We start from the raw sequence: 25,807 nt of genomic DNA on the forward strand, positions 1-25,807 counted from the left end.
CTTACGGTTCTTTAAAAGAAGATTTTTTAAGTTTTTACTATATGCATATAGGGAAAATCGATGACCCCCCGGGGCGGGGCCAATTTTGACCCCAGGGCTTTTAGTTGAACAAACTTGGTAGACACTCACTAGAAGATATTTCATGTCAAATATCTTAGCTCTAGCTCTTTGGGTTCTTTAAAAGAAGATTTTTTAAGTTTTTACTATTATGCATATAGGGAAAATCTATGACCCCCTGGGGCAGGGCCAATTTTGACCTCAGGGCTTTTATTTAAACAAACTTGGTAGAAACTCATTAGAACATGTTTCATGCTAAATATCTTAGCTCTTACTCTTTGGGTTCTTTAAAAGAAGATTTTTTTAAGTTTTTACTATATGCATATAGGGAAAATCAATGACACCCTGGGGCGGGGCCAATTTTGACCCCAGGGCTTTTATTTGAACAAACTTGGTAGACATTCACTAGAAGATGTTTCATGCCAAATATCTAAGCTCTAGCTTTTACAGTTCTTTAAAAGAAGATTTTTTTAAAGTTTTTACTATATGCATATAGGGAAAATCAATGACCCCCCCCCCCGGGGCGGGGCCAATTTTGACCCCAGGGCTTTTATTTTGAACAAACTTGGTAGACACTCACTAGAAGATGTTTCATGCCAAATATCTTAGCTCTAGCTCTTTGGGTTCTTTAAAAGAAGATTTTTTGAGTTTTTACTATATGCATACAGGGGAAATCAATGACCCCCTGGGGCCGGGCCAATTTTGACCCTAGGGCTTTTATTTGAACAAACTTGGTAGACATTCACTAGAAGATGTTTCATGCTTAATATCTAAGCTGTAGCTCTTACGGTTCTTTAAAAGAAGATTTTTTAAGTTTTTACTATATGCATAAAGGGGAAATCAATGACACCCCCGGGGCGGGGCCAATTTTGACCCCAGGGCTTTTATTTGAACAAACTTGGTAGACACTCACTAGAAGATGTTTCATGCCAAATATCTTAGCTCTAGCTCTTTGTGTTCTTTAAAAGGAGATTTTTTAAGTTTTTTACAATATGCATATAGGGAAAATCAATGACCCCCCCCCCCCCCCCCCCCGGGGCGGGGCCAATTTTGACCCCAGGGCTTTTATTTGAACAAACTTGCTAAACACTCATTAGAAGATGTTTCATGCTAAATATCTTAGCTCTAGCTCTTTGGGTTCTTTAAAAGAAGATTTTTTAAGTTTTTACAATATGCATATAGGGAAAATCTATGACCCCCTGGGGCCGGGTCAATTTTGACCCCAGGGCTTTTATTTGAATAAACTTGGTAGGCATTCACTAGAAGATGTTTCATGCCAAATATCTAAGCTCTAGCTCTTATGGTTCTTTAAAAGAAGATTTTTTAAGTTTTTACTATATGCATATAGGGAAAATCAATGACACCCCCAGGGTGGGGCCAATTTTGACCACAGAGCTTTAATTTGAACAAACTTGGTAAACACTCACTAGAAGATGTTTCATGCTTAATATCTTAGCTCTAGCTCTTTGGGTTCTTTAAAAGAAGATTTTTTAAGTTTTTACTATATGCATATAGGGAAAATCAATGACCACCTGGGGCGGGGCCAATTTTGACCCCAGGGCTTTTATTTGAACAAACTTGGTAGACATTCACTAGAAGATGTTTCATGCTTAATATCTTAGCTCTAGCTCTTACTGTCTTTAAAAGAAGATTTTTTAAGGTTTTACTATATGCATATAGGGAAAATCAATGACACCCCGGGGCGGGGCCAATTTTGACCCTAGGGCTTTTATTTGAACAAACTTGGTAGACACTGACTAGAAGATGTTTCATGCCAAATATCTTAGCTCTAGCTCTTTGGGTTCTTTAAATGAAGATTTTTTAAGTTTTTACTATATGCATATGGGGAAAATCAATGACCCCCTGGGGCGGGGCCAATTTTGACCCCAGGGCTTTTATTTGAACAAACTTGGTAGACACTCACTAGAAGATGTTTCATGCCAAATATCTAAGCTCTAGCTCTTAGGGTTGTTTAAAAGAAGATATTTAAAGATTTTTCTTTCGGTTGCCATGGCAACCAGAGTTCTGCATGGAATTAAATTCTTTGAACAATTTTTAAAGGTGACCACCAAAGGAACATTCCTGTGAAGTTTGGATGAAATTGGCTCAGTGGTTTATGAGGAGATGTCATTTAAAGCAAAAGTTTACGGACGGACAGACGACGGATGGACGGACGCCGGACGAAAAGCGATCACAAAAGCTCACCCTGTCACTTTGTGACAGGTGAGCTAAAAAGACAACATTTTTTTTCCATCAAAATTCTAAGTGTAAGGGAGGTAATACTGATAATTTTTGTGCTAGAGTTGTAAACCTTGTCACATATGATGTGGTTGATGACTAGAAACTTATATTTAAAGTTTGAAGTAAACACCTTAAGAAATAAAGAACTGATAGTGAAAAAGCTGAAATTTTTTGAAATTCAGGCTTTTTGTTGCCATAGCAACCAGAATTTTCAACATAGGAAGAAAAGAAAAAGATGTGCATAATCTCCAGACTGCCATCTACCCATATTTCAAGTTTCATAAAAATATTTTCAATACTTTTTGAGTTATCACTGGATCCAGTTTATGTGTTAAAATCTGCCATATTTTCAGACTATTTGTTGCCATAGCAACCAGAATTTTCAACATAGGAAGAAAAAAAAGACGTGCATAATCTCCATACTGCCATCTATCCATATATCAAGTTTCATAAAAATATTTTCAGTACTTTTTGCGTTATCCCGGGATCCAGTTTTGTGGACGGACTGACTGATGGACTGACAGACAGACAGACGGACGGAGGGTTAACTTTAAGTCCCCTCCGGTTAAACCAGTAGGGGACTTCGGTTAAACCGGTAGGGGACTAATAAATTACAAGCAAGAAACAGTTTCTTAATTTACATGTATATATTTATATCAGACATGTATAAACATTTTGTTATTATGAAAACCCTTATCTTCTTACTGTTCCCATTGTAATAGCCAAAAAGGTTAAGTGAACAATGGTTATATATTGTTAAACTATGGGTAGGAGTGAAACTCAAATTCTCTGATATAATGTTAAATGAGCAGCGCCATGACAAAAACCATGTATTGCTTTTGTGACCAGCATGGATCCAGACCAGCCTCATATCCGCACAGTCTGATCAGGATCCATGCTGTTTGCTTACAGACCCTAAAACAAGTAGAGAAACTGATAGCGAACAGTATGGATCCTGATCAGACTGCATGGATGCACAGGCTGGTCTGGATCCATGCTGGTTGCAAACACATTATGTTGGTTTTGTCATGGCGCGGCTCAAATTAAGTTGAAATCACCAATCATCACCTGACATTTGTATTCATGATCTTGTCATATTGTTCTAGTGATGTATTCTCTATTGTTCCAAGTTCCACAATGCCTGCACTGTTAACCTGAGTCATGAAGATACACATTTAAGTTATAAAAAAATCATAGAAAATATTTATGATTTATAAAAATCATAGAAATTATTTTATGATTTATACAAACAAGAGGGCCATGATGGCCCTGAGGTCGCTCACCTGTATATAGCCCCCCCCCCCCGGCCCAATTTTTACCCAAGGGCTTTTATTTGTTTATTTGAACAGAACTTGGTAGACACCCAATAAGAAGATGTTTCATGCAAAACATCTAAGTTCTAGCTCATTGGGTTTTTTAAAAGAAGATTTTTTAAGTTTTTACTATACACATAGAGTAAAAAAACAATGACACCCCTCGGGCAGGGCCAGTTTTGACCCCTGGGCTTTTATTTGAACAAACTTTGTAGATATTTACTTAAAGATGTTGCATGCTTAATATCTAAACTCTAGTTATTTGGGTTTTTTCAAAGAAGATTTTTAAGTTTTTGCTATGTATATAAGGAAAATCAATGACCCCCGGGGCGGGGCCAGTTTTGACCCCAGGGCTTTTATTTGAACATACTTGGTAGACACCCATTAGAACATGTCTCATGCTAAATATCTTAGCTCTAGCTCTTTGGGTTCTTTAAAAGAAGATTTTATAAGTTTTTTACTATATCCATATAAGGAAAATCAATGACCCCTGGGGAGGGGCCAATTTGGACCCCAGGGGTTTTATTTGAACAAACTTGGTAGACATTCACTAGAAGATGTTTCATGCCAAATATATAAGCTTTAGCTCTTACAGTTCTTTAAAAGAAGATTTTTTAAGTTTTTTTACTATATGCATATAGGGAAAATCAATGACCCCCTGGGGCGGGGCCAATTTTGACCCCAGGGCTTTTATTTGAACAAACTTGGTAGACATTTACTAGAAGATGTTTTATGCAAATATCTAAGCTCTAGCTCTTACGGTTCTTTAAAAGAAGATTTTTTAAGTTTAAACTATATGCATATAGGGAAAATCAATTACCCCCCAGGGCGGGGCCAATTTTGACCCCAGGGCTTTTATTTGAACAAACTTGGTAGACATTCACTAGAAGATGTTTCATGCCAAATATCTAAGCTCTAGCTCTTTGGGTTCTTTAAAAGAAAGATTTTTTAAGTTTTTTACTTTATGCATATAGGGAAAATCAATGACCCCCTGGGGCGGGGCCAATTTTGACCCCAGGGCTTTTATTTGAACAAACTTGGTAGACATTCACTAGAAGATGTTTCATGCCAAATATCTAAGCTCTAGCTCTTACAGTTCTTTAAAGGAAGATTTTTTAAGTGTTTACTATATGCATATAGGGAAAATCAATGACCCCCCGGGGCGGGGCCAATTTTGACCCCAGGGCTTTTATTTGAACAAACTTGGTAGACACTCACTAGAAGATGTTCCATGCCAAAAATCTTAGCTCTAGCTCTTACAGTTCTTTAAAAGAAGATCTTTTAAGTTTTTACTATATGCATATAGGGAAAATCAATGACCCCCCGGGGGCGGGGCCAATTTTGACCCCAGGGCTTTTATTTGAACAAACTTGGTAGACACTCATTAGAAGATGTTTCATGCCAAATATCTAAGCTCTAGCTCTTAGGGTTGTTTAAAAGAAGATATTTAAAGATTTTTCTTTCGGTTGCCATGGCAACCAGAGTTCTGCATGGAATTAAATTCTTTGAACAATTTTTAAAGGTGACCACCAAAGGAACATTCCTGTGAAGTTTGGATGAAATTGGCTCAGTGGTTTATGAGGAGATGTCATTTAAAGCAAAAGTTTACGGACGGACGACGGACGGACGACGGACGGACGGACGGACGGACGCCGGACGAAAAGCGATCACAAAAGCTCACCCTGTCACTTTGTGACAGGTGAGCTAAAAACTATGTATAATTGCGAAGTTTCAAATTCTCAGCCGATACTTAAAACATATTTAAAAAAAATACAAATATGAAGTATTTTATAAAGATTATATCTTAACCAGAAATTTAAAAAGAAAACTGCATACAAATTAAAATACTAGTAAAATGAACAAAAATAAAATGATACTGATTGTACCAGTGAATAATGAATAAAACATTTAAATAACATAAATATTGATAACAAATATCTGACAACATCTTCCCTGGAATGTTCTCACATCTTTATATTAAAAAGAATAAAGAAAGAACTATAGGATAAAAGTGCTAAATGTTGAAAATTGGGAAATATTTCTGATGTCTTTTCATCACCAATTATCTTTGGTTAATTATCAATTAAAATTAACATAAAGTGGTGTGATATATACATGATGATGTATTGATTATATCTTATCACACAGTATAGGTGATAAAAAAATTAAATAAAGCAATATACATGTACTAGGGTCATTTTGAAATTCATATAAAAACCACAATAATATTAGTGTGATTCTTATAACAATTTCATTTTCACTAAAAAAGCAACAAGTTTCACATTCCCTTCTTTTACTGTCTCTTTAAGTTTTGTTTGTATCATGAAACTCATGATTTTTGTTACAACTATAGACATAGGAAGTGTAACTTCTAAGAATTGCATATGGAGTGACTATTACATGTCTATTTGATTTTCAATATTGTTTTGTTTTGTTATATGGAACACATATCTCAAGGTAAGCAGATCTTAAAGGACCATCATGCCTAAGCAATGCTTTACTTTTAATTTCTTAAAACCCTTTTACTTTAGGTGTCCTGTTATGTTTTCCAAAAAATTAGATATTGGCCAATTATCTGAACCTTCTTTTGCTTCTGTTGCTTTTGGCAATTAGTACAGATGTAGTAATTAAGTATTCTGTATTAAAGTCAAAATACTACTTTGTTTATGTATTGCTACTTTTATGACAAATATTTTCACATTCAAAATTTTATATATTTTCTCCCCGGATAAGCATTCTAACATCCTCTAAAATCATTTAAATGTGACATAACTAATGTGTTAACTTTTATAAAAAAAGAAACAAGAAGGGCCATGATGGCCCTGAGGTCGCTCACCTGTATATAGCCCCCCCCCCCCCCCCCGGGCCAATTTTTTACCCAAGGGCTTTTATTTGTTTATTTGAACAGACTTGGTAGACACCCATAAGAAGATGTTTCATGCTAAACATCTAAGTTCTAGCTCATTGGGTTTTTTAAAAGAAGATTTTTTAAGTTTTTACTATACACATATAGTTAAAAACAATGACACCCCTGGGGCAGGGCCAGTTTTGACCCCCGGGCTTTTATTTGAACAAACTTTGTAGACACTCATTAGAAGATGTTTCATGCTTAATATCTAAACTCTAGCTATTTGAGTTTTTTCAAAGACGATTTTTAAGTCTTTGCTATACACATATAAGGAAAATCAATGACCCCCCCCCCCCCCGGACGGGGCCAGTTTTGACCCCAGGGCTTTTATTTGACCATACTTGGTAGACACCCATTAGAACATGTTTCATGCTAAATATCTTAGCTCTAGCTCTTTGAGTTCTTTAAAAGAAGATTTTTTAAGTTTTTACTATATGCATATAGGGAAAATCAATGACCCCCGGGGGCGGGGCCAATTTTGACCCCAGGGATTTATTTGAACAAACTTGGAAGACATTCACTAGAAGATGTTTCATGCCAAATATCTAAGCTCTAGCTCTTACGGTTCTTTAAAAGAAGATTTTTTAAGTTTTTACTTTATGCATATAGGGAAAATCAATGACCCCCCGGGGCAGGGCCAATTTTGACCCCAGGGCTTTTATTTGAACAAACTTGGTAGACACTCACTAGAAGATGTTTCATGCCAAATATCTTAGCTCTAGCTCTTTGGGTTCTTTAAAAGAAGATTTTTTAAGTTTTTACTATATGCATATAGGGAAAATCAATGACCCCCTGGGGCGGGGCCAATTTTGACCCCAAGGCTTTTATTTGAACAAACTTGGTAGACACTCACTAGAAGATGTTTCATGCCAAATATCTAAGCTCTAGCTCTTAGGGTTGTTTAAAAGAAGATATTTTAAGATTTTTCTTTCGGTTGCCATGGCAACCAGAGTTCTGCATGGAATTAAATTCTTTGAACAATTTTTAAAGGTGACCACCAAAGGAACATTCCTGTGAAGTTTGGATGAAATTGGCTCAGTGGTTTATGAGGAGATGTCATTTAAAGCAAAAGTTTACGGACGACGGACGGACGACGGACGGACGCCGGACGAAAAGCGATCACAAAAGCTCATCCTGTCACTTTGTGACAGGTGAGCTAAAAAACTTACTAGTTTCTGAGGCATAATGTGCCTTTAAGTATTAACTTCTGACTAAATTGTTCGTTCACATATAGTTTTTAATTTTTAAATTGAAAATGTGAGCACAAATGAACCTCATATAATATCTTTAAAGAAGAAGAAAGCTAAACATTCTGCACGATGTAAACATGTATAGAACGTAAGATCAAACATTCCATAATGAATAAAAACTAAAACAGTAATTAATCAAACACATCTTATGTATGTCCAACTATTTAACAACTAAAATACATAAATTGGCTTATAAAAGTATAACTATTCACTACTATGTTTTAAAATAGTAAAAACTATTCACCACTTAACTGAGTATTGCTGTATAAAAGCTATTAACATTTAAATTATTTTTCAGAACAGAATGCTGTACATTTTTAGACACTTTTATGACCCTTAACTTGCAGGAACTCAAAGTGATCAGCGTTTCCACTAGAAAAGAGCCAGACCAGGCAGTACATCCATGTAGTCTGACCAGGCTTTATACCACTGGTAACTAAATCTTCGTACTTTGATATAATCTCTTAAACTTTAAATGAACTGCTCTCAATGCAAAGCAGGGATAATTTAGCAGGTTAAGAGTTGAAGAAATATTCCATTTTTCTTACCTGTTTCTGACAGAAAAGTAAAACATATTTATCTTGACACATAGGTTAAAATAAACAAAATAATGTATATGCTAAAATGTGCTTATTAAAACACATACAAGTATTATCTCATCATGTAAAATAACCTATACACATATAATTATAAACAAATTGTATATGTCAAATTTCAACCCTTTGGATCCTAGCAATTTTTCATATCTAAAATTAACTAACATTAACAAATGAGTACAGCAAATGAAAAAAGACTTAACATGTATGTATTATGCAGTATATACCAACTGAAAAGTTTTGACCCTCGAAACTTTGATTAAATATTTGATATTTGATTCAATATTGAAACATGACCACTCCAAAAAATGTTTGACACTAATGGAATGATAACAAATAAGTATAAAAGGTTTCTAATTGCACACAGAATTTATAGCTAGGTTGGAACACTATGACATCTGTCTCCTTCACATGTAGATAGGAACTGTAACTGTTTCTCAAACAATGCTATAGTCTTTGGATCTGTTGTTTGGTATAAATTAGTTAATTCTGCTGGATCAGCTTTTAAATCGTAAATCTCAACAGAATTCTGAAATACAAATAATATCGTTACATCTTAGTAGTAAATGCTTTTATAATACTGCATGTCTGTAATGATGCTTTTCATTGGATAATCATGATGTTTTTATTATTAGTTATAAAGTTTTTTGACAAGTTATATAGCCCTATATAAAGGCCTGTTTGGAAATATAAGCCGAGTCGCTATGCAAGGGTTATATTGCAAACAACCGTAAATATACAACAATTTAACCTGTCAGGAATATCTACCACAAATTTATAATACGGCAAACTTCCTTTTTTTTTGAGAAAAAAAGTGAGATTTCTTTCAAAATTGACAGCAGCTGCGTATATATATCAAACAATATAAACATCACGATTATCCAATGAAAAGTGATGTTACAAATGTTCAGTATTATAAAGATTAATATACACCTATGAAGAAAACGCACATTTTCTCTTTAAAAAAAAGATGCTTGCTGAATTATAAATTCATTATAAATATTTCGGAAAGGTTATATGACTGTTTATAAACAGTGGTTTGTAATATAATCTGAACTGCCTATACAACTGCTTATATGAGGCCATATAACCTGTTAAAAATCTTTGTAACTGATAATATATGTTTACATCCAATATACTGTAAATGAAGTCCAAAGTGTAGAAAATATATTCAATAATAGTGTCCAACATGTTATAAATATTGTCAAATATGCAATAACACAATATAAACAATATCTAACACCAACAAACTACAAAAAGAGTCCATTACGTTCAAAATGTAATCCAATATGTTACAACACACTATAAATAGTGTTAACACGTACTAAAAATCCTTCCAAAATGTGTAACATATATGTAATGCACACTGTAAAATCCAACATACATAAAGAGTCCAACATGTTCAAAATGCAATTCAATATGTTACAACACATTAAAAATAGAGTCTGATAAGTTATAAATAGAGTTATACTCAAAGAGCTTTAAGTAGAAACAAACAAACATTCGAAAATACTTAAAAATAAGAAGACCACAAGTCACTCACCTGTGAATCAATAAATTCACAATATTTCATGTTCCTTGTTTGACTTATTTGTACTATACAGGCAAATGTATTATTCATAGAGTCCTCACAAACACAATGCTGATCGCAATTCTGTAAATAAATTATATAGTATTTTAGTACATAATTCATTTTTGCTATGTTTTAACAAAAAAAAAGCTGAAATTAGAAGTCGCTGACCGCATTTTCAAGTAATCCATCACACTGTCGGAGTCACAGGCCATTTATGGTAAAAACATATTTCATACATAAACAAGAGGGCCATGATGGCCCTGAGGTCGCTCACCTGTATATAGGCCCCCCCAACCAACACCCCCCCCCCACCCCAACGTTGCAGGGCCAATTTAACCTAAGGGCTTTTATTTGCACAAACTTGGTAGACACCCATAAGAAGATGTTTCATGCTAAACATCTAAGCTCTAGCTCATTGGGCTTTTTAAAAGAAGATTTTTTTTAAAGTTTTTACTAAACACATATAGTTAAAAACAATGACACCCCTGAGGCCGACCAGTTTTGACCCCAGGGCTTTTATTTGAACAAACTTTGTAGACACTTACTAGAAGATGTTTCATGCTTAATATCTAAACTCTAGCTATTTGGGTTTTTTCAAAGAAGATTTTAAGTTTTTGCTATACACATATAAAGAAAATCAATGACACCCGGGGCGGGGCCAATTTTGACCCCAGGTCTTTTATTTGAACAAACTTTGTAGACACTTATTAGAACATGTTTCATGCTAAATATCTTAGCTCTAACTCTTTTGGTTCTTTAAAAGAAGATTTTTTAAGTTTTTACTATATGCATATAGGGAAAATCAATGACCCCTAGGGCGGGGCCAATTTTGACCCCAGGGCTTTTATTTGAAAAAACTTGGTAGACACCTATTAGAACATGTTTGATGCTCAATATCTTAGCCATAGCTCTTTGAGTTCTTTAAAAGAAGATTTTTTAAGTTTTTGCTATATGCATATAGGGAAAATCAATGACCCCTCGGGGCGGGGCCAATTTTGACCCCAGGGCTTTTATTTGAACAAACTTTGTAGACACTTATTAGAACATGTTTCATGCTAAATATCTTAGCTCTAACTCTTTTGGTTCTTTAAAAGAAGATTTTTTAAGTTTTTACTATATGCATATAGGGAAAATCAATGACCCCTGGGGCGGGGCCAATTTTGACCCCAGGGCTTTTATTTGAAAAAACTTGGTAGACACCTATTAGAACATGTTTGATGCTCAATATCTTAGCCATAGCTCTTTGAGTTCTTTAAAAGAAGATTTTTTAAGTTTTTACTATATGCATATAGGGAAAATCAATGACCCCTCGGGGCGGGCCAATTTTGACCCCAGGCTTTTATTTAAACAAACTTGGTAGACACTTATTAGAACATGTTTCATGCTAAATATCTTAGCTCTAACTCTTTTGGTTCTTTAAAAGAAGATTTTTAAGTTTTTTACTATATGCATATAGGGAAATCAATGAACCCCTGGGGCTGGGCCAATTTTGACCCCAGGGCTTTTATTTGAAAAAACTTGGTAGACACCTATTAGAACATGTTTGATGCTCAATATCTTAGCCATAGCTCTTTGAGTTCTTTAAAAGAAGATTTTTTAAGTTTTTACTATATGCATATAGGGAAAATCAATGACCCCCGGGGCGGGGCCAATTTTGACCCCAGGGCTTTTATTTGAACAAACTTGGTAGACACCCATTAGAACATGTTTCATGCTAAATATCTTAGCTCTAGCTCTTTGGGTTCTTTAAAAGAAGATTTTTTAAGTTTTTACTATATGCATATAGGGAAAATCAATGACCCCCCCGGGGCGGGGCCAATTTTGACCCCAGGGCTTTTATTTGAACAAACTTGGTAAACACTCACTAGAAGATGTTTCATGCCAAATATCTAAGCTCTAGCTCTTATGGTTTTTTTAAAGAAGATATTTAAAGTTTTTTCTTTCGGTTGCCATGGCAACCAGAGTTCTGCATGGAATTAAATTCTTTGAACAATTTTTAAAGGTGACCACCAATGGAACATTCCTGTGAAGTTTGGATGAAATTGGCTTAGTGGTTTATGAGGAGATGTCATTTAAAGTAAAAGTTTACGGACGGACGACGGACGGACGCCGGACGAAAAGCGATCACAAAAGCTCACCCTGTCACTTTGTGACAGGTGAGCTAAAAAACAAAAAATTTTGTCAAAAGGTATGTTGTTACTAAGTATGTCAAAGATCTAGCTTGTAAAATAAAAATTTGCTACTTAAAACTGTCTGCAAACATACAGGCTGACAGGGGAAAAAACAATATGAATAAAGAGCATACAAATATAATTATCATTCTAAAATGACCTTACATTCATGTTTTGCCCAGTGTACTGTGGACAGCCTTTGATAGTATCAGAATATTCTCCTGTATGCTCCACTAGGAATGTTCCTCGTACAGGTTTTGTACCATTGTCTTGTGGATGAAGTATGTCTTTAAAGCTAACACCATCAGCTCCTGGCATAAACCCTCCCATAAGACTTAGAAATGTGGGTGCTAGGTCAATGTTCAGTACAGCCTCCTGTGTAATAAAAGCAATAATCAACATTCATTATTACTTGCAGTATAAACAGAATAAAGAGATAACAAAACACAGTGTATTTATAACTAAAATAGCTTTTAATTGTGTTTACTATGTACAATGCGTGATTTCAAAATCACTTTTGACTGAATATGTCTATAGCAATTTGTTTTCAATCACTGATGCCAAAGGAAAATTTAGAATTTTTTGTTAAGATGTATTTTTGGGCGAGATACATGTATTTAGTATTGGCACAAAATCAACAAGGCCTAGTTGATTTACCAGTTTCCTGGTGTATAACTTTATTATTTACTGGTATACAACTTTATTATTTACTTGTCTATAACTTTATTATTTACTTGTCTACAACTTTATTATTTACTGGTATACAACTTTACTATTCACTTGTATACAACTTTATTATCTACTGGTATACAACTTTATTATTTACTGGTATACAACTTTATTATTTACTTGTATACAACTTTATTATTTACTTGTATACAACTTTATTATCTACTGGTATACAACTTTATTATTTACTGGTATACAACTTTACTATTCACTTGTATACAACGTTATTATTTACTTGTATACAACTTTATTATTTACTTGTATACAACTTTATTATCTACTGGTATACAACTTTATTATTTACTGGTATACAACTTTACTATTCACTTGTATACAACGTTATTATTTACTTGTATACAACTTTACTATTTACTTGTATACAACTTTACTATTTACTTGTATACAACTGTATTATTTACTGGTATACAACTTTATCATTTACTGGTATACAACTTTATTATTTACTGGTATACAACTTTATTATTTACTGGTATACAACTTTATTATCTACTGGTATACAACTTTATTATCTACTGGTATACAACTTTATTATTTACTGGTATACAACTTTATCATTTACTGGTATACAACTTTATTATTTACTGGTATATTGCTGTATTATTTACTGGTACAAAACTGTTTTATTATTTATTGGTTTATATTCTGCTAAATATACAGCTTGTGTTGTCACTGACAAATATGACCAGACAAGAAAGAACATCTTTATTGCAAATAAGTGTAATTCTGTATGATGTTAATATCAAAACATTTTGAAAAGATTGTTGAAATAACATTTTGGTACATGTGTATGTAACAAAATGGTCATAATAAGACTACTATGATCTCAGACTGGCGTGGCTGTTTTGTGTTTTACATGATCATTGGATCATACATCTTAAGCATTCCTGTGGATCAAGATACTTGTATAATAACCTTAGAGCAATACCTGTACCTAATAAAAACATAACAATTTTAGTATTAAAGGAATAGGAATGGATGGATTGATGTCTGTCTAATATAAATATTTATCATTTAAAAAGAGGTACCATGACAGTTTTACTGTTGACATCAATCCTATAAGTGAGAAATTCGTGTTTTAAGACACTATTTTTTACTTGAAAAATAAGTTCATCGGCGCCGCCATTTTGGCGTTCTGTCATTCTCGCGAGACAGACGAGACCGAGATTGTGACGTGTTACACCCACTTCCGGTATAGGTGTACACGCTGGTACAACTGAAATATATATTGATGAAGAACTTATTAACCTTATTGCGTACATTATATATTATTTATGAAAATATCATATAGAACTGAATTGCTTTAATTAATTAATTGAAGACGCCGCGACATCAATTATCATTTGTCCGATTTTCAAGCTTGCTGATGATCCCACCACATGATTAAAGCAATGACTGCTTAATTTTCAAAGATAAACCATCAATTTAATTTGGGTACTATGAGAAACTTCTTCAAATTGACGATTTATCCTTTTATTTTGTAGACAAGCTGTTCGAATTGGGTACATCGCCGGTCATGTATCTTTTTTTCAGCGTAAAATATCAACTAAATGCAGAGATCTGCTGAGGACGCGATTTTCAGTCATTGACGCTAAAAATGAGAATGGCGCAGGAAAATCAGCAGCCAGACTAATATCGTATGAAAACAAAACTGTCCGTTAGGTTATTTAGGTACCCAGTCAAAACTGGTACCAACAGCAACAGGTTGCCATTTCCCTTGTAAAAACGCGTATTCTCAGGTTTATCCAGTTCTCTATAGCTTTTTTCCACGTTATCTACTTACCCAATTCCTTTCCCACACAGATACGCATTTCTACTACCGTAAATTTAATCCAATAAAACAAAAAATCATCTACTTAATATTTAAAATGATTATTGGTAACTGAAAAAAAATGTGTTGCTATTTTATGACATGCTGTAATTTACAGTATAATTTGACTTAATTACCCCTAAGGTCATTCAGTTCACTGATGAAGCGTAAAAAATAGATGTCTATTTCGTCATTAGAATATTTGACAAGGGTGATTAACCAATCAGGGCAACATTGTGCATGATCAAAAGGTCTGTCGGCACAGAGGCATACAAGGAGCAATAAAAATCGTCAGTACACAGTGTGACAGGAACATTTGGTGCAAATTAGGAACAATTAAAGTGGACAATGCACAGTATTAGACATAAGTAGTAAGAACCAGCAATTGTGTGAATAAATTATGCAAATTAGATTTTTGAGCAGCCAATAAAAATGTTTTGCCTGCAGTTAATATTAGGCTACGATTACGATGCGCAACTTCATAGGTTGACAGATATATTTTAACAATTTACTTTTCAAAAGAATTGCTTATATTTTTGAAATATCTACGTCAATTATAACATATGTTCACACCTTTTAATTTGAAAGTCAGAATCAAACTGCAAAAAATTAATTACATGTACTATTATATATAAGAACACGTTTTAGTAGGATTTTTATAATAATGATAATTATCGCCGTTCAATAATTAACAGCCAATTATTCGTTGGCAAGCAGCGTTTGTTTATTTAATTGCATTATTTGATTGTGAAACTTTGTTAAATAATAACATGTGTATTTATTGAATCTCTGAAATATTGTTTAATTACATTAAGATGAGACTTTAATGAACATAGTATTGTCTTCTCCAAATCCCTCCAGAGGCGTGCACGTCGCGGAGAAGGCACACGGCAGGCCAAGGTCAAGTCATCTTAAGTACCAGGGTTGATTGGTTGACCTGTTGTGACTAACTCTGGAGGGTTGGCGCTAATGAGAGCCGTTTTTGTTATCGTCAGTATGGAACATGATGCCTGGCCAGTATTGTCGTACTCCTCTACCACCAACGAACGAAGAATGGGAATATCAGGAAGACTCAGCTTGAAAAAGACGTCCCCGATGCGACTACCTTAGTGGACCGGCACAGATGCTGAATTCTCGGACATATGGTTATTCCGGCGCCGAGTATAAAAAAACTTAAAACTGACTGGCATAGTATTGTTTGGAGTAACGAGCATCACTGGCCTGAAGTGGTGCGATCGGTAGACGTTGATTTTTTTTTTTGGTTTCTTTATTTTTTATTATTTTTATTTTTTGGATATTGTTACGTATTTTGAACCATAAAAAATCTCCTCTACACCTCCTGTGAAAATTAAATTGTCTGGTCAATACTTTATTATATTAATATTTCCCTACGATTCAACTAGATTTATCATAAATCTAAAGATGTGTGGGGAAATGACATCACGCGCACCTGTTTTTATACGGCCAATACACAAACATGGCCGCGCTTACTGATTTGTAGAAATCGGTGATTTAGCGATTTAAATTTTGTTATCATTCGTTTAATATTATTATTTGGCGGCAGAAAATTTGCAGATTTATTATTTATACTATTCTTTTTCTGAAATCAAGTTTTTATTCTAACCTTGTCTTTCCATTTAAGTCACACTTCTGTAGTAAAGTGAAATAAAGTTTAATCTTACATCAGAAAATGTTCCATTCTTTATCCCAGGCCCTCTAACCATCAGCGGCACACGGATATCAAAATCATACAGTTGTCTTTTATCATATGGTAAACCGAACTGACCTGAAATAAACAAATCAAGTCAAAATTTCCTTTATTACACACACTTCATGTTAACAAGAATAAAATCTGATGTGGTAAGTAAAAAGTTCAATGTTAGTAGAGGCACAGTTAAAAAATTGACTTTGAACATGTACTTGAACATTAGGGGTGTGGATCGTTGGATAAGTGACGATCCGATCCGAACCACGATTCAGCACTTACGATTCACAAATCGAACCACAAATCTTTTGTTATCAAGACACCCATAAAAACATGTACATAAGTTATAAAAACATGTTTATTTAAAAAAAAAACAATACTAAACATTAAACATATAAAATATAAACTAGGTTTATGCTTTTATTCTTTGGATGAGTATTTTTGTTTTGTTTTTTGAAACCAATTACTTCCTAGCTCAGCATCATGATATACATGGTCTTTAACCGGTAAATTGTATTTAGGTAAACTTCATATAATATTTACTCAAATCGTATTTTATCGATTTTAAAAGTGTGAGAAACAGTCAATGTATATAAAAAAGATTAGATCGCGATCCACGATCTGTGGGCTTACGAATATTCAAACTCGATTTTTCACTTTAATTCGTGATTATCCGAGTACTCGGATACTCGCCCCAGCCCTATTGAACATATACAATGCATATACAATTATAATGATAAAAATAATTTGTAAAATGTATTTGTTCACAATAGATTAAAATTTTCAAAATGAGAAAAATAATTTGAAAGAATAAATTCTTAAATGTGAAATTGATTTTAAAAATCTAGCCAAAATAATTGTGAAATGATGTTGCAGACAAAATGTTACAACATTGGTAGAACTTCATAATACTCATAATAAGCATTACAATATGTAAAAACTAAAGGTGGTGAATTAAAACGTTACAAAAGCTTACTAAGGATCCATCAGTATGTACAGAAAAATAAATTTTTCATGGGTATCTTATGTTTATGAAATTCTATTGTTTGATTTTAAGCAGGGATGCCATTGGGTCACTTTTCTTTGAAAAACGGAATATCCGTTAACTAAACTGATACTCGAGTTCACTGTAGAAAAAAGTATCAGTATCATTGAGAGCCTTGTTCTATTTTTTAACTCAAGCCATTCTAAAACAAAGACTCAACTAAGTTATTCTGACAAAATAAAACACAAATACATCTATGCTTTACGCTAAGTAAAATATGTATTTTTCTCTAGTGTTTTCATTAAAGAGACAATGGTAAAATAAATTATTCATGTCAACTGCTGAAGAATCATCTTTATTCCTAATATCTTTGAAAATTCTTCCATTTTTTTCCCTTTGGATGTGTTTAATAACTTAAGAACATTTCAAATTCAAGTACGTACCTAAGTGATAGCCATTGTCAGATGAAAAGAATATATATGTGTTATCTAGAATCCCATTAGAATCAAGTGTATCTAATATATCTTCTACCATGTCATCTACAGACAGCAATGTTCGCCATCTGGGGAAAAAGAAAAAAAACACATACACTAGTAATGTCCATTCATCAGCTATGACTGCGGCATAATTACATATCCTTAAAAAGTATAGAATCATACATTATAATGAATATAATTATATAAAAAAGTATTTACTATTATAACTAATGGTTTCCACAACCTATGATCGAGAAAACTGATGTTCTTGATCAGACAAGTATTTCATGCATCACTGTGACCCTGACCTTCAGTCCTCAAAACCAATAGGCCTCATCTACTAGTCAAAATAAAGTTCAACAACGAATCAGAGGACTGTAAGTCAAAGCATTCCATACTAATTTGACGGACAGGCTTTTTTGGTCAAGACTCTAGTGAACTCTGAACTCGGACCTCAAAATCATTAGGGTTCATCTACTAGTGATGACTTGCCTCTACATAAAATTTTATTACTGTAGGCTAAAGTGTTCCCTAGTTATTGGTCAGACAAGCTTTCAGTGGTTAAGGCAACAGTGACCCTTGACCTTCTGACCTCTTAATCAATAGAGGTCATCTAGTTTAGTTTAATCATATTTTATTGCTTTTTTATTTCCTGCTATACAAAAATTCATACAATATCACATGCAAACATAAGACAAAACATTAACTAATGAATTTACAGTATTTATATGATAGAGGTCATGTCCTTGTAGGCCAAAGTTTTCTCTAGATGTTTGTTGGACAAGTTTAAACCCTGAACATGCTGAATATTTTAAATGGACTTTCCCCCTTTCCATTTGTGGACTGTTGCACTGACGTGCAGGCTGGCCTGGTTCTATACTGGTGGCAAAGGCTGAATGCTTTCGGTTCCAGCACTTTAAGGGTTAAGTGATCAAAGTCTTCATGGCCTTGAACTTTGACCTACATGTAAACACCAATTTTTATATTAAAGGTGGTTGATTGGTCAGGTTGGTGACATAATTTTACCTGTTTCTGAAAATTTCATCAGAATTCTTGACTGAATCATCCGGCATCGGTACAATAGCTTGCTCTATCAGCCAGTGTTTATTCTGAAAATCATAAGTATCAAATTATTATAAATTCATGTAGTATCTACATGTACATAGTATACATTTTAGTTAAAGTAACAAAATATTTGATTACTGTTGTAAAATCTTCAGCAAATCTTTATTTTCCTAAGGCAATGCATAGAATATCAGATAATTATACTGAATATATCAAGGATTTAATAGTATATTTATATTCAATGTTTAATAAACAGACATGAACATATTAATCTTCTAAGAGCTCAGATTTCTTTCATTACAGGAAGGTATTTGGCTGGCAAGCCATCATTCTGATGCCTGCTTTTGCCAGAAATAATGCACTGAGAGGCACCTGATGTGTTCCAAAGTTGCTTTGGCAGTAAAGTAAAACTGCCTTTACAGTGTATGTTTGACTAACTAAATTCAAAACTTCATCTTTTAAATCATAACACAGCCTTTTCAGCATAGTATTAAAATTGTTATTTCTTCTTAGTGTGTACAATATAATAACAGCAACAATAATATTCCATATAATATTTATTACATGTGTGATGACTTCTTGTTAAATATTGTCTAAGATGACTGTTTAAAACAAACAACTGCAACGATAATATTCAGTATCATGTTTATTACTTGTGGGATGAGAAAATAATATCTACCTTTGCTTTAACGTTGTAACTGCCATTTCTTGGCGCTGTCATGTTACTGAAGCTGGAGTTATGTTGTGGAGCAGGAGTAAAGGGGCTATGACAAGCCGGGGTTGATAACATCATAAAGAATGGACTATTTGACCATTTATGTCTTCCATCAAGAAACTGTCGAGCCCTTTTATGCTGAAACAGGCAAGAATTTTATCAATTTACATTATTAAGTAAATATCTATATTTACCAAACAAGCTTTAATTGAAAACAATAAATAATGAATTTTTTATCCCCAAAAGTTAAACACTTATTCCAACATTTATAGTCTGTAGGGTTAGATTTAGCTCCAGGTTTAATTTTAAATGATCCCATGTCCCTCTGATATCTACCTGTACAATAACTAAAATCCCATGATAGCTAGAACATAGAGCTTTTAAGTTACGTATATAATAAATGGAAACATTAAAGCTGTCACTTACATTGGACAACTACACAAATAACTTCCACCAAAAAACCCGCAAAACACGGCTAACACTCATGCTTTTAAGTTGAACATGAAATAAAATGGAGAAAAATTAAACTGACTGCACTCTTACTCATTTGAAATAAACATACATGCACTGACGGACATCACTTACAATTACAGAAGTAAGATAGTCCTGTGGGTACTGGTCACCGTGTTTTTCTCGTTTTCCATTTACTGACAATGAATAATTATAATATACAGAATTTCCCACCTGAAAATATAGAAATTAGTACCATTATTTTCAATAACTCTTAAAATGCAACTTAAATACTAGTAAACTTATGTCAAAGTATAAAGCCAGGTCAGTGGTGTTCTTTTTTGTCTATATATAACTTCTTTTTTACTTAGAAAAGACTATACCACACACATTCTATTTTCTTTTTTTTCTGAATTACAGAAGCTTAATATGGTGTTATACCTTCTAAAGCTGACACTACATCTTACATGTTTACAGAAGCTTAATATGGTGTTATACCTTCTAAAGCTGAGACTACATCTCACATATAAATATTTTAAACATTCATTTTTTTCCCTTTAATAAAACTGGATCTTAACTTTCCATTAATGTGTAATCTTAATTTAGTTAAAGATAATAATCTAAGCTTAATTGTGGAAAAAGTAACTTTATATCAATCACTATCTAATCATTTCCTTGGAACAGTACACATGTCATATGAGAAAATATAGACCTGGCAAATAAAAGATCCAATCATTATCCAATGTATCTTGGTTGAAATATGGACACATTCATCATTAAGCCCCCACTACCCAAAATATGTGACCTTTTACTAGTACTTATTAATACATACCAATCCATACCAATTGTCCCAGCCTGGTGGTACATGTTCCACACCACCCGCTGCTTTTTTACCATACTGAAATAACATTACAGTCAATGTCTAAATAATTACTGATTGTGAAAATAGTATACATCCAAAGCAGGTCTTATCAGGTGTTTTAAGCAAAATGTACTTATTTGATAAAATTGGCACTTAACCCTTTACCTCATATAAACGCGAAACAACGCACTTTCAACAGGCCTTTTTTTAGGCCTGAAATAGTGAAAAATGTCCTATTTGGGCCCCAAACACATGTTTTTATTTGACAAATGTTGCTAAAAAAAGTGAGTACTTTTTCGGCGCCGCCCCCCCCCATCAAAAGATACATCGGGGGTTGCCAGAAGGGGGATGTGCCCCCTTCTGTTTGAGGGGTTTGAAGGGGGGCTGAGTCCCCCTCATCACCAATAAAATTTTGGAGTTGTGAGAGGCTAAAAATGACCCCAGGTCGATCATAAGGTAACGTGTACCCAACGCTGAAAAGCCTTTGACTCTATCTCAATCCCTTGAGAAGTTGTAGCACTTTGAAATAAATTTTGATGGAAAAAATCGAGGCAAAATAGTGATTTTTGGCAATTTAGAGATGTCCCTTCGTTACCATGGTAACAGGAAATTTAAGACTGAGCATGTCGTTACAAAGGCAATGGTCCAGCCAACATTTGTGCCAAGTTTGATTAGTATTGAAGCATTTTTCATAGTTTCATAGCAGTTTGAACTTGTATCAGGAGGCTTTTCAGTGAAAACGGCCATTTTTCACAATATGCTCATGAGGGAAAGGGGTCAAAATAAGGTCAAATATATCAATATCATTAACCTTTATCCTGCTGAAGGTGAAAATGATTTGACTTTGCCACCAGTATAGAGCCAGGCCAGCCTGCACGTCCAGGCTCTCTACTGCTGGCTGACCAAATTAAATTCTCACCTTGATATACCTAAAATTGATAATGGACTGTTCCAAAATGGAAATTGGAAAGGCCCATTTTAGAAATTCAGCAGGTTAAGGGTTAAAGAGTCTCATGCATGTTACCCTATAAATAGTACAGACTGAAATACAGTGCAACCTGTGCAGGTTGGCCTTCTATACAGATATATCCTCCTTACAACTGTGAACAAATCTTCTCTCAAAGGGTGTTGGTATGCAGACATTTTACTATATATATCTAATTAACCATTTATTATATAATCATTAAAAATAGGAGAATAAAAACACAATGCTCCTGTTCAGTCAGTCAATAAATAACTTTTGGTAAAATGTCCGAGACAAAAATAAATGCTTTTTGTTTTTTTGGTTTCTTTTACGCCTTTTCCCAACAGTATTTCAGTCATATAGGCGGGTAGTTTCTTAACCATCGTTCCTGGAGAGTTACACCATTACTAGACTACCTTCCTCCATGCTAAACTACCAAAGCATCTCACGGGGATCGAACCCACACCAGAGAGGTAACTGGATTAGAAGTCATCGACTCTAACCCCTCGACCATGGAGGCGGTTAAATAAATGCTTAAATGTTAAAACATAGAAATACCTGATTTAAATATTTTCCCGCAAAGAATGTTTCATATCCATGTGACTTCAGATATGTTGGGAATGCATTAGTTTCCTGCGTCTTTTGCCAGGCTGGACTACTACAGTTACCACTGATTGAGTTGTTCAATGCATTATGATTGTGCACATACCGTCCTGTAAATATACTTGATCTGCTTGGACAACATAGAGGACTTGTTGTAAACTGTAATATAAATATTTCTACTTTATTTCAAATATTTAATATAGATACGGCCAAAATCACTCTAAATCTTACTCTGCCAGTTTTGTACAAAGAACTTACCCTGACTTAAATTCAATACTATTCTTCATTCGCGCAGTCTGATCAGGATCCATGCTGTTCGCTTACCAACCCTATTACAAGTAGAGAAACTGATAGCGAACAGCATGGATCCTGATCAGACTGCACGGACTCATTATGTTGGTTCTGTCATAACGCTGCTCAATTATACAGTATATATGCATTATGATTTGTACATTAACTCTATTTAGCACTCTGATAAGGATACATGGCTTTTTTATGACCCTTAAGGGTACTAAAAAAAGCCAAAATTAGTGCACAGCTGAGCTGAAAAACAGGACCTGAACTTGTAAAGTTATGTAAATTTTACTCCTATTAAATCATATTTGATGTGCAATATATAATGTCCAGTAATGATCTATAAAAAAAATGAGTACCATCAATGTTAAACTGTGACTGAGAGACTATACGAAGCTAACTTACCATGTTATTAAAAATTATTCCTTGATCACCAACCAATTTCTTTGTTTTTGCCATTGGGATCTTAAAGAAAGAATGTATAGAAATGATATATAGTTTAATATAATATAGAATTATTTCTATAAAACATTGACTTGTCGGTCCACAAAGAAGTCAAATGGTACTGACTACTGAAGTACTGATCAACAATATATATAGATATATATATGATTCATGTAGAGTCAAGAGTTTCTAGATTATAAATATAACCCATTACCTGCTAAGAGCCATGCATCTATTCCTGATAAAAAATATCTAAAAAAAATAGGGTAAAAGTGACATTCACATGTTCCCTTTTAGTTCATCAATATATTCAGATTCAAATTATTTACATAAAGGGATGCATATACCTGTGAAGATGTTAAGTTGTTTAAGGGGGATAATTCAGTGTACACTAACCTATTTGAACAGACCTAGTTACTTCCCTTAGTCCAACAAAAATAATCAAACCCTTTATCTTTCGTTCGTTTGCAGATTAAAAACCTAAATTTTGTTTTATTTGAATTCTTAACATGAGCAGTAATGCAACGTTCGGGAAAGCAGGTGAAAAGACCAACCCATTTAGGCTATGAAGATCATGTTGGAATTCCGATGAAAATAACTCATGAATACACACCTGTCCTCCCATTGTCACATCTTGATCATCTGTCAGAATAAATATTATGTTGGGATTATCAACTGCATGTGCAACAGATATAAGAAAAAACATATAAAAGACCATCATTGTTATAGCTGTGTAGGTATTTCTATTTCTGTTGTTTACTTCGGCCATTTTGAATGGTCACATGAGCGAGAATTGATATGAAATGAACTATTTTCCCGAAATGGGAACCTTTGCTCATGGACTCCTTGTAAAGCAGTGATCTTTGCTAATTGTGGAAAGTTATTCACAAAAAATAATTACAAGTTTGTTTTTAATATGATATTATCGATGAGTTTCCGACGTTATTTGTAGTGAAAAAGTGGACAACCTTGCTTCATTCAAATAAAGATTCAAATAATCGGTTGGATGTTTAATTTTAATATGATTAAGAAATTTATAAAAACATCTTCTGGACATAATAAGTACAGCGTCCCAGATATTTATACTCACGAACATATTGTTTTTAGCTGTCCTGCTACAAAAATTTTGAAAAATAAAACTAGATAGTCGGAAACTTATATACAGTACATGTACAGTACATGTATACGTATAAGTCTTTAGTATAAGTCTTTAGTTAAGTAAATAATTAAACAATTGAACTTTCAAAACTGTTTTTATATTTGGATTCTGCACCGATATTTCACCATGTGGTTTATTAAGTTGACGGGATGTATTTGATGCAAGTTAGGTGATGACAAATACAGTTTAGTTCACACTAAAGGTTACACAAAGTGGACTAGTACTTAGTGCACTACTAGTCAAAGGTAAAACCGTTAAAACTTTTCTTCACCTAAACTTTTTTGTTTTCGGAACGATGTAATGAAAATGTTGCTGAAAATTTTGAGTGACTCCTAACTTACATATTAACATTATTTTATTATTTCTTATGTCCTATATGAAAGACCCTGCTTTCAACAACCATTTTTATAGGTTTTAATTTGGGAAATTTCAATAAACGTATAAAATTTGGAAACTGATACATACTTTACACTTCTTGCAGATGAAAATTAATGTGCATTTAAACGTAGTTTTTACAGATAGCTAGACAATTTAAACATAACTTGGAAATCTTCACACGCTTTGGGAATTTGTATGTTTTAAAAATTCGGTATACCAGGATAATACCAATTTTTGACCCCTAGTTTATGGAAAAAAATAACTTACTTCTGTTTGTATGATTGTTCATATTCAATTTAACTTTCGAACGGTGTATACTATAAAGGGGTCAAATCTACATCCATTAAACTTTGATTGCTATTTTTAGGCATGAGGGACATATTTCAATGGAGTATTATTGTTTGGCAATATTGACCTGAGACGGGGCGTCCTTGGCCGAGTGGTTAAGGTCGTTAACTTCAAACCATTTGCCTCTCACTGCTGTAATTGGGCTCGAATCCCGACAGGGACTTTGGATTCTTTCATGTGAGGAAACTATCTAGCTAGCTTACGGAACGTCGGTAGTTATACTGAGGTACGCATTCGTGTCTGAAATAATATATGTAGAAGGGCACCTGAGGTCTTTCTCCACCAGTAAAGCTGGAACGTCGTCATATGACATATACTGTGTCGGTGTGACGTAAAACCCAATCAAACAAACAAGCAAACAATTGACCTGAGACTTTTTAAAAAAATATTCAATGACCTTTTGTCGGTTACTGTCGGAATCCGAAGTAAATTATACGGATTTTAAAGTATGGCATAACTGTATGTTAATGATTTTCTTTTCATATTATATTTTGCGAAACTTGGCTACTAAGTTTTTGTGCATGCCAATCACTCATTGCGAGACTGTTCAAATTGAATTTATGAAAATTTGCATATTCATGTACAATGTACATATAGTGTATATATATCAAGTTTTGTTTGTTTTTTTTTTCAATAAAAGACACACGAATTTAAAGGGATAATTCATCAACTAATGCTGCATGTAATTAAAAA

At 33.8% G+C, this 25,807-nt stretch overlaps 1 protein-coding gene across 1 annotated transcript; it reads right to left on the reverse strand.

Moving 5' to 3' along the window:
* Window positions 1-6,457: 6,457 nt before the first annotated feature.
* On the reverse strand, window positions 6,458-24,029 carry LOC132721192 (N-acetylglucosamine-6-sulfatase-like). The gene is made up of 12 exons (XM_060705451.1): window positions 23,843-24,029; window positions 23,191-23,250; window positions 22,447-22,650; window positions 20,895-20,960; window positions 20,198-20,296; window positions 19,577-19,750; window positions 18,859-18,941; window positions 17,800-17,918; window positions 16,349-16,452; window positions 12,275-12,484; window positions 9,909-10,019; window positions 6,458-8,894 (listed from the first exon to the last, which is right to left on the reverse strand). The coding sequence occupies exons 1-12, from the start codon at window positions 23,996-23,998 to the stop codon at window positions 8,742-8,744; spliced, it is 1,539 nt and encodes a 512-aa protein (XP_060561434.1). The 5' UTR covers window positions 23,999-24,029; the 3' UTR covers window positions 6,458-8,741.
* Window positions 24,030-25,807: the final 1,778 nt, after the last annotated feature.

Source organism: Ruditapes philippinarum, unplaced genomic scaffold (assembly GCF_026571515.1).
Source record: "Ruditapes philippinarum isolate M1 unplaced genomic scaffold, ASM2657151v2 ctg2101_1_1_1_1, whole genome shotgun sequence".
NCBI lineage: Eukaryota > Metazoa > Mollusca > Bivalvia > Venerida > Veneridae > Ruditapes > Ruditapes philippinarum.